The following is a 10,735-nucleotide window of genomic DNA, read 5'->3' on the forward strand; positions in this document are numbered from 1 at the left end:
TGTGCCCCGGTCTGGGAAGATCCCACATGCCGCGGAGCGGCTGGGCCCGTGAGCCATGGCCGCTGAGCCTGCGCGTCCGGAGCCTGTGCTCCGCAACGGGAGAGGCCACAACAGTGAGAGGCCCGCGTACTGCAAAAAAAAAGGAAAAAAAAAAAAAAATCACTTGTTCTCTTGAGGCTTGAGACACAGCTCCCCATTCTGAGACAGAGGCCTCCGGAAGAGAGACCTGGACTGTGTGGAGGTCGAGCCCTGAGCCCTGCTGGGACTCTGATACAGCTGCTGCCCATCTCTGGGCTTCAGCCTCCTCCTTTGTAAAATGGCTGGGGAAGAGGTTGGGGCTGAGTGGGTGCCGAGGCCCCCGCCAGCCCTCACAGCCTGCTTCCGAGAACACAGCTTGCGGTAGCTCTGGCCTACCTCCCCTTTACCCCAATATGGGAGCACAACGGTATTATAACCCTTGCGGTGTACCCTAGACATGGTAGAGTCTCGTTTTGTGTCAATCAAAGTAAACACGTAAAGAAAAAGTTAACTCTTCCCACCCCACCCCCAGGAAAACAATACTAATGAGAATGAATACATATGGAAGGAAGGAAGGCTGGAGAAACCAAAAGGGAAGGACTCCTGCTCTCCCTGTCAGGAGAGTTCTCAGTTTGAAGTCTTGTAGTGGCTGTCACGCGGGGCCCGTCGCCACGTTAGGTGCATCTCTCTGAAGGGCTGGGCTTGCCTCCCTGTCTGACCACAGGCCTGGAAGAGAGGCAGGTGACCATCACTGCAGCAAGAGCCCCTGCCATGCGATGCAGCATCCACCCGTGTCTACCCCCCCCCCACCAACCTCCCAGCCTTCATGGGGGTCTGAGGACTTGTCCCTGCGGCACCAGCATGGCACCGGGTGAATGACCTCAGCAGCCTGCCAAGAGCTTTCCTTGTGCCACCTTGTTTCATCCTCATGGCAACCTGAGGGGTAGCCACCGGGGATGAGAAGTTAGAGAACGTGCCCAAGGTCACACAACTAGGAGGCGGTGGAGCCAGGATCTGAAGCCAGTTAGCCCAGCTTCTTAGAGACTTTGTCAAGGTCCCCATGGGGGTGAGAGAAGCAGGCTGGTAATCAAGCCATCATCTGACTTGATTCTCAGCCCTCAGGAGGATCACAGTGTTAGGGGAGGATGTGAAAGAACCACTGTCGTCAACCAAGCAGAGCTACTTTACCTGAAAGTCCCTTTGACAACCCAAATTTGATGCTGCACTAAAAATGTGTTAATTCAGTACTGGGCTGGCACCTTCTAAACGGGCTGATTCATCGTGAGTGTCATGTCTACACACACCACCCTCCAAAACCTCTGTGTTGAAGCTGAGCTGCCCTTGGTCATCACTGAGTTGATTAACTCGTGTGTGAGTTCCTCATATTTTTATGCAGATTTTTAACCTGCATAGCTTTGTATTTCAGGGCAGAGTTTTATTCTCAGTGGCTCATTTCAAAATGAGAATTTTCAGAAAAGATAGAGATAAGGGACGATTCTCCTCCAAAAGCTCCCAACTGTACCCTGAATATTGAAATTGCTAAAAATCCTTCTCTGCTTTTAAAGAGTCTTCATCCCCTTGGTATATCACCTCTAGTATATGCATTGGAAATTCATTCCATTTCCACTGTTAAAAATAATGATGTATAAGACAGTGAACTTGGGTTCCTGCAGAGAAATATCAAGGAGTGTGAAATGCGAACCCCAGGTATAAAACTTGAAACATTTTCACCTACCGAAAGGAACTGGTGAATATAGTTGGTTATCGTTAACGCCCTCTGCCTCGGCCCCCAGCCACAGAGAGGAGCCTGGGATTTGAATAGCAGTTGCAGCTCTGCTACTTGCTAGCAGTATGGCCTTGGACAAGTCACTAAACGTCCTAAGCCTCAGTCTCCTCGTCTGTAAAATGGTGGTCACAGTAACTATTTTAAAGGTTGTTATGAAACTTGAAACTTTTTATATATATATATATAAAGTGTACCAGTGATATATGGCACTGGTACACTTTAGGCTTTCATCGAATGGTTGTTATTATTCAATATTATTGATAATTGGAGTGTAAGCATAACTCTGCCACCTTGGGTAGGTTTCCTGATCTCTGAGCCAGTGATCTGTGAGATGGCACTGTGGTGTTTCCCCCGTGGGGTTGCTGTGAGCATGAGGCAGACCCTGGGTATAACTCCCGCCACAGAGCTGGGCTAGAGTGGGCGCTTGCTAGATGTTAGCACAGCGCTGCGTGGCCGAAGCTCGAAGGAGGGAGGAGACTGAGGCCTCTCTTCCGGACACTGTTTTTTGTTTTTGTTTTTTCCTAATCACTTCAGAACGATCATGGGCTGGAACTGGATGAGGGAGTCAGACCGCCAGATAGCTAATTGCCCCTAACCCCTGGTCCTCCTTTCTTCCCACTGCAGTCCTTGGCAGCAAATGGAGGCCCCGAATTGCCACAGGGAAATTAGGAACTGAGGCCGTTCTTTATTTGGTTCAGGTGATAAAATTGGCTGTCTCTCAAAAAAGGCTAGACCAAGCCAATAGGAAAAAATAAGTTTTCTTAAGAAAAATACAAGACCCAGCTGGAATCATCCAGATAAATTGACCTCAGGTCTTTGGAGGAGCTAGGATTAATCGGGGGACTCCTTCAGATGGGCGTTTTGATACTAGGCCAAATAAGACAGACATTTCCTGAAGTCATACTTCCCTCCCGCTAAGCCCGACCTGGGCTTCCATTTTCTCCCCAGTGTCAGGCTTCTGCCGCTCTTTTTCAGGCTCTATGCTGACTCCCTGGCCCCCAGGACTCCACTGCCATGGCCTCTCTCTGGGTAAGTTTCCCACCATCTGCTGCTTGGGAAGCCAGGACCTGTGTCCAGGGCTGCCTGGAGTTAGCAGGCCCAGAGGTTATAAGAGACTCACCTGGGACATTTGCAGACGCGTCTTCGGTTCCCTGGATAAGGAAAAAGAAGGGATAAAGTGTCTGCCCCATCACGACGAATAGTTCCCAAATATGGTTTCTCCTTCACTTTTCCTATTTATTTAGGATTATAACTTTTTTTTTCTAGTGTGGCTATGACTATTTTATGTAAAGCAAACGATAACTACATCGACATTATAAAAAAAGATATAAACTTGTAAAATGACATTAGTGCATAATGATGATTGACACTGTGAAGATTAATTTATACTATAAAGAAATAAACTGTAAAGCAAGCATGATATAATATTTATATTTTATGGTTTTAATAGTTATTATTAAAATTTTTAAAAATTGTAGTCGGTTTACAATATTGTGTTAGTTTCAGCTGTACGGCAAAGTGATTCAGTTATACAAATAATACGTATATATTTTTCAGATTCTTTTCCATTATAGGTTATTACAAAATATTGAACATAGTTCCCTGTGCTATACAGTACGTAAGATTATAACTCTTGAGAGTCCAGGTGAGGGCTTCTTTCCTATCCCTCTTTGTATCAATTTAAAAAACATTACATATATACGCTACCAAATGTAAGATAGATAGCTAGTGGGAAGCAGCTGCATAGCTCAGGGAGATCAGTTCGGTGCTTTGTGACCACCTAGAGGGGTGGGATAGGGAGGGTGGGAGGGAGACACAAGAGGGAGGAGATATGGGGATATACATATATGTATAGCTGATTCACTTTGTTATACAGCAGAAACTAACACACCATTGTAAAGCAATTATACTCCAATAAAGATGTTAAATAAAAAACATTGCAAATACAGATGTGGGTGAACGTGGGTTAGTACAATCACCTGCGTGGGATCCAAGACGGGGTGGGGGGCTCGCAAGCAGGGGGACCAAGGATAAACCACTGCCTGTCGTGGTTCTGACCCAGCCCTCCCGGGCACAAGTCCCAGGGCCACAGAGCCCCTCCCCTACCGCCCCCCCCCCCACCGCCCCCTGTCCCAGGCGTTTGTAATAAGCCCAGACCTGTGCGCTTGCTACAGGCTTTGCCCATGGAACATCCCACCCCTGCTGCTGCCGCTCCGGGGCACTGTCTTCCTAAAAACCTCCCGGAGAGTGGAAAGAGCAGCGCGAAGGGGCCTTCCCGCGTTCTCTCTCCAGGAAAGACAAAGGCTGCGCCTGGCCCTGCGGAGCAGCTCGGAGTCCCAGGAGTTGCAACCCCGACTCCCGGCAAGGGCTGCCTAGAGCGAAGCCGCGCAAAGGGCGGGAGTCGGGCTGACTCTCCCCGCCGCAATTCCCTAGGACTTACGACGGTGGCAGATGACCGTGATGACCAATAACAGGAAAATGATGGCGCAGGTCCCGGCCAGGGGCGCCCAGATGTAGATATCGCAGGAGAAATCCAGCCCCCTTGTGTCTACTGACGACACAGAAGACGCCGACATTTAGGAGCGGGCCCAGGATCCCTCACCCCACCCAGCCAGCCGGGGCACTTCCTTCTCCCGGCTCCGTCTCTCGGTTTCCCCACCACTCGGGCTGCCCTCGGCTCCACCTTCAGGATCAGGGCTGCCCCTGGCGAGGGCTCTCCCCGCGCCCGCCTCACCTGCGCTGCCCGCCGAGGGCCGGCACACCTCTGGGCGCGGAGACACAGTCTGCAACGCTTTGGTGGGCGCCCGCGTGGCTGGTGGCGTCGCCGGCGTCGTGGTGGGCTTCGCTGCGGGAGCAACAGAGAGTGGTTAGGGGCCGGGCTGGAGCTGTGCACGGGAACCCTCCCCACCGCTCCGCGCGCCTTGGCCAAGTGGGCGCCTCCTCCCGATTTTCCGCTGGAGGAGCCGTAGACCGCCGCCCTCGCGGAGCTCTGCGCTCAGGGCAGGGGAGATGGGGTGGGACCTCCTGGTCCGCGAACCGTACCCGGCGCCTCGGACGTGAATGCAGGGCCCGTTCCCCTCCGCCCGGCCTCTCTCCAGGGCCCCACCGGAAACCTCGTGGGCTTGGAGGTGATACCCGCATTTTAATGACCAGCAAAGGGAGGCTCAGAGAATTTAAGTACAACTTGCCCAGGATCACACAAGCCCGGAACTCGAGCCCAGATCAACCGGACCTAAAAAGCCATCTTCAGTTCCTATCCAGTCGCACTCTAGCCCTAGCCTCAGTTTCCTCATCTGTGAAATGGGAACAGTATCTAAGTAGCCCCGAGGGGCGCTAAGAGGCTCGAAGCGTGTGAAAAATGGACTCAGACTGAGCCCCAAACCCCACACCGAGGGGTGCCACGCCCCTGGCGCCCGGACCTGGCAAGAAGACAGGCACGAAATTGCTGAAGTACATAACCGAGTTGCTCATGAACGAGCAAAAATAGTAGCCTTGGTCCTCCTCGTGGAAGCGGTGCAGAGTGAGGTGGAAGTTGGCGCCCTCGGCCTTGGTGCCGGAGATGTAACTGGTGTCCAGCCCCTCGGCCGGCTTGGACCGCGTGCTGGAGAGGTACATTAGGAAGATGGGTCTGGAGGCGTCCCCGGGCTTCTGGTAGAGCCAGGAGCAGCTCGACGTCATGCTGGACTGCAGCACCTCGCAGTGCAACTTCACCTTCTCGCCCAGGCGAGCCTGCACCTGCACCGGCGACATCCGGAACGAGAATGACTCGAGGACCGTGGCGGCATCTGCGGGGCACAGGTAGTGAGGCTGAGCCGGGAGCCCCGCGCCCCCCGCCAGCCCCGGCCCCATCTTCCCCAGGGGTCGCCAACTCACGGAGCAGCAGGCCCAGCGGCAGGAGCAGGGCGGTTACCGGCGAGGCCATGGCGCGCTCCCCGCGGCGCCGCTCCGCTAGCGGCTCGAAGCTGCGGAGGAGCGCAGGAGCCAGTGGGACGCCGACCGAGGAAGTTGCGCCCTTCGGCCGGCCGCGGAGCCGATTTCGCGTTCGGAGGATGTGATGTCACGTGAAGCCCCGCGGAGGAGAGAGTCGCCCTCCTTTTCGCGGTTGTCACCTTCCAGCCCAGAGAGGGGGCTGGGGGCCGTGAATGGGGGCCGTCGAGGCAACCTTGACGGGAAGCTGGGAATGGTTGAGAACCACGGGTTTGAGGACAAGGAAAGGGGCTTGGAAGTGGCCCTTGGAATGGCTCTCCTGTGGGTGTGACAGCGGCGGAGGACAGAGATGAGAGATTTCAAGAAGGGAGGGTGAGTGAGCAGGAAGGAGAGAGAAGTGTCCACTTCCTTTGCCCTCACTTAAAGTGGCCCTAGCACCGGCACCTTGGGGCTTTGGGGCCGTAAAATGGGCCCTGAGGGCTGAAGAGGAGTTCGTGACTGGCCCACTCCTCCGGAACTCCAAGGGGCAGCAGCCACTCAAGCCTTGTGTGACCTCTGCTGACCATACCCTTCAGGCTTTCCCCAGCAGCTGAACCTGGCCACACAGCCTCATTCCTTCCGGCGTCCACTCAGCAGCCTCCACATCAGCCCCTCTCCTGGCCAGTCCCCCAGGCACCCTGCTGTGAGCATTATTCTCCGAAAGGCGATCTGGTGGTGTCACTCCCGCAACCTTCCATGACCTGCAGGACTGCGTGGCAGCTCAGCCCTGGCTTGGCTCCTAGCCTTTGGGTGCTGGCTCCTCCCAAGCCTCTGCTCTGGTCTTTCCCATCCACCTACCACTGCATTCCCACAGGGCTTGAGATTGTCTAAACTGTGGGCTCCTCTTGCCTTTGCTGTTCCCTATGCCTGGAATGCTGTTCTGTTTCTGCCCCGGGCCCAGCTCCCGTGCTAGGGGACTTGGACCTCACTCCTCTGTACCTCTGTCTATGGCTGCTTGGTGGGGACAAGTGTGCAGCCTGGGTGAATGCTTGGGTGGAGACAGTTCTCCCTGTCTGAACCTGACACACACTGGGCCACTTATTTTTTGTCTGCTGCTGTCCGGAAACCTTCCGCCCCATAGTGGGTGCCCTCTCTCATTTCTTCAGGGTCTTCCCACTTTGCATCCCATAGTGGGTGCCCTTCATGCTGCTACGTCCTGATTCTAGAGACAAGCCACCTGGCATTATCTGTTCCAGGTGTCTGCCCCACCTGTGAGTTCTGCCCTGCGGCAGTGGCGAGAACTATGTTCCAGACACACACACCCGCCCACCCCCACAACCCCCACCCCCCCACCGCGAGATCGCATGTCACATCACAGCTTGGGCTGAGCTGTGTTTGCAGAACTGTACTCCCCTCGTGCGGTCTGAACTTAAGTGTTGGGTGGGCTTTTTTTTTTGTTTTTCACTTTGATTTCAACCCTCTCCCCCCGCCCTCCGCCCAAAGCATCCAAGGTGCTTACTCTAACGTGGACCATTTATATTTAGACATGTTTTTAAAAGTGTCTTTTAAATTACAAAAGTTATATATTCTTGGAAAACTTCAGACAATACAAAAAAGAGTATGGGGAAATTTCCCTGTCTCAGCTCTCCTCGCCGTCATCCATTCTCCAGAGAAAACCACTGTTAACAGTTAAGTGTGCTCCTCAGATATAATCTATGCGTAAACAGCTGTTTATACATCATTTTTGACACATGGTTGTACTATACACATATTTTTTGCAACTTGCCTTTCTTGTCTAACAGCAGAAGAAAGCTTTCCATGTCAGCACCTGTAGATCTACTCCATATTTCTAAAGAGACGCATTTTATATGAGTGTTCCCTAACTTAGTTTTCCTATTAATAGGCATTTAAGCAGTTTCTCAATTTTTGCAATTACTAGTAAGGCTGTAGTAGATACAATGTATCTGTATCATTGAGGAGTCACTCATGCACATGTAACATTTTCAGATGGAAGACAGGCAGGTTGGGGAAGAAAAACCCTTTGTAACTGTAACTATGACTGTGGCACACAGCGGTGGGTCCCCTGGCATATCAATATATGTGTGTGTGTGTTCCTGGCTGTGTAGACACAGTGCTGTGCCTTAACTTACATCCATGAGGGTGACAAAGGAACAGCCAAGTCCAGATAGGCCACTGACAAGGCAATCCTCTTTTTAGATAGTTTCCCATTTCGCTTCGTCTCTGTTCCCACTGCAGGAATGTTAGATGGCCCTTCTGGCCCAAAGATGCAATCAGGAGGGTGGTGAAGAGGATGGTCAGCCACAAAGGCAATCCTTGCTGGTGGAGGAAGCATTGGAGGAGAGCCAGAGTCGACCTGCAGATATTTGGATCTTGGGAACCAGGTCCCTGAGTACGATGATGGCCAAATTCTGAGGTACAAGACTTGAAAATAGAATCGTCCTATCCCAGTCTCCTGGAAGTGAACTGCAGCTGGTTTGGAGGTCTTCGAGCCTTGCAGTTAAGAAAAGTGTCAGCCATGTGTGTGGCAGCCCCTTTTGTGCAGAGCATGACAGAGGATGGGGGGATGTCAGGGCAACATGTCAAACCCACCAAGGAGGCTTTGCGACCCCAATGATATTTTTCGCAGAACTCGTAGATTCTCAATGAAACCACAATGACATCCGCCCTGCAACAAACAGGAGAACAGATGCAATTGTGCAAGTTCTGGGGATGCTTGTTTGCTGCAGGGCCAGGTGTGCAGAGGGCTGGGTGGGGCCTGCCAGGTAAGCTTCCACATCCCACACTGTGTGGCACTCACATGGGGTGGAAGAAGAAAGGGGAACTGTAGCACTCTGTCAAATAAACTCCTTATTTTTAGATATCCAGAGAGAGAGAGAGAGAGAGAGAGAGAGAGAGAGGGAGAGAGAGAGAGAGAGAGAGAGAGGGTAAGAGAGCAACCCGTTTCTATGCTGAATTTAAACAGGTCTTTGTTTTTTCTCAAGGTGTATGTTCTTAAGCCATGGAAATACTTTTTTACATTAATTAAAGACTATTCAGAACACATAACTGCGCAGGGCAGTGTTAGGAAATTAATCAGCTCCTAAGACGCTGACTCAGGGCCAACCCGGAATCACGGTGTTGGAAGTTGCCTGTTATCTCCCCTTGCCGGTCCAAGAGACGTTACCGTCTCCTTGGACAGAGTTAGCTTGTTTGGGCCTAGAAAGGCCTTTGAACTCTAGAATTATCAGAGCCTTGCTTTATCTCAATCACAAATACCTCTTAATTCTACCTCACTTCTGCCATTTCCACTTTTCCACCCCCCAGACTCCCAAGTTCAACGGGGCTACTGTCATCTCTTGTCTGGACTTTTGCAGTGGTCTCCTAACTGGCCACCCCACTTCTACTCTGGTCTCTTCCAGTGCTTCTGGTCCCTTTCAGTGAAGATCTTGTCCTGCCAACCCTGTGCTCCATCCTGCGAGGGCTTCCCATGGTCCCTAGGAGAAAACTGGGGGATCCCGGATGTTGTCTGAGGCCCTGCACACTCGTCTCTGCAGCCCATCTTTGTCCCCTCCCACTTGCCTCCTTCACACCTCCTAGGCTTGGTGCCCTGTTTCTCCAAGGAGCCCTGCTCCTTTCCACCTCAGTGCCATTGCCTCCATGCTATTCTTTTAGCCTGGCTCGTTCTCAGCTCTGCTCTCTGCTTAGTAAACTCCTCTTCCTTAAGACCCAGTTCAAGCATCTCCTCCTCATGGACTCAGCCCCTTGCCCCCTCCCTGTGCTCCCAGGCAGTACAGACCATATGCTTCTCAGTGTCACCTGGACCTTGGGCATCCCTGGACTGAAGCACTTACTCTGCACAGCAATGGTTTGTTTGCTCATCCAGCTTGATGACCAGACCCTTGGTGTCTTGAGGAAGTGACCTTGTATTGTTCATGTTTATATTGTGGTGCCTAATAGACCATGGCACACACTTGGTCTTCAAGAAACCCTTGTTTTATAAAAGCTAAATGCAGCGTAGAGCAGATCGGAGGAGGTAGAGATTGCTCATTTCAGGTAAGAGTGCTCAGGAAAGGCTTTACAAAGTGGCTGGTTTGTAGATAAGGTAAGAATTAGGAGAGAGGTTGCTTAGAATGAGGCACTTGACTTCTAATCAAGATGGTGCTGATACCATGTTTTAATACGTAGTAATGGTATGGTTGAAGGTAAAAGAAGGAGACGGAGGAAGGGGAGAAGATAGATGCATTCAAAAGCAAGGTGAGTGTCATCCTGGATGTAGGGGTGGAACCAGGGCTGAAATCTGGGGCCATCTTGTTGGGATCTGTTCTTGAGTCTGTCTTGGGTCAGGATTTCTCTTGGTGAAAGTCTGGAGAAAGCTGTGCGCTTCTCCATAGTCATGGCTAACATAGGGCTGCTCCCATATAGTGTCGGGAAGGCAGGCCAGAGACTGGAGCTGTGGCAGTGTCACCACTGGACAGGAGCCCAGAGCCATCAGAATAAGGCCTGGTTCTGACTGTGAGCCCTGAAAAAACCCAGAAGGATGCAGTATAAACAGAGAGAGATTTTTTTTTTTTTCGGTACGCGGGCCTCTCACAGTTGTGGCCTCTCCCGTTGCGGAGCACAGGCAGGCTCAGTGGCCATGGCTCACGGGCCCAGCCACTCCGCGGCATGTGGGATCTTCCCAGACCGGGGCACGAACCCGCGTCCCCTGCATCAGCAGGCGGACTCTCAACCACTGCACCACCAGGGAAGCCCCAGAGAGAGATTTTTTAAAATTCCCGTTCAAGATGAGATTACATAGACACTCAAAATTCAAAATATATGTAAAGATATTTAACTAAAATTGGGATGGGAGTTCACTCCAGAAGAGATGCAAATTATAGAACAATCTGAAAAGAGTTTGAAACAGAGAACAAGAAGGTGTAGAAAATGCAGAAATTAAACAAGAACAACTGAATAAATACTGATAAATACTGAGCACCCTGGAAATGAAATCTATATATAGATTAGATATAAACTAGGATACAC

General features: G+C 51.6%; 1 protein-coding gene across 1 annotated transcript; it reads right to left on the reverse strand.

The window, feature by feature from the left end:
- Window positions 1-692: 692 nt before the first annotated feature.
- Window positions 693-5,726, reverse strand: CD8A (CD8 subunit alpha; the record flags this gene model as incomplete). Its single annotated transcript, XM_082851973.1, has 6 exons — window positions 693-744; window positions 2,925-2,955; window positions 4,245-4,355; window positions 4,539-4,649; window positions 5,224-5,589; window positions 5,678-5,726. The coding sequence occupies 6 exons, from the start codon at window positions 5,724-5,726 to the stop codon at window positions 693-695; spliced, it is 720 nt and encodes a 239-aa protein (XP_082708099.1).
- Window positions 5,727-10,735: the final 5,009 nt, after the last annotated feature.

This window comes from Leucopleurus acutus (genome assembly GCF_964270905.1).
Source record: "Leucopleurus acutus genome assembly, chromosome: 12".
In the NCBI taxonomy this organism is placed as follows: Eukaryota; Metazoa; Chordata; class Mammalia; order Artiodactyla; family Delphinidae; genus Leucopleurus; species Leucopleurus acutus.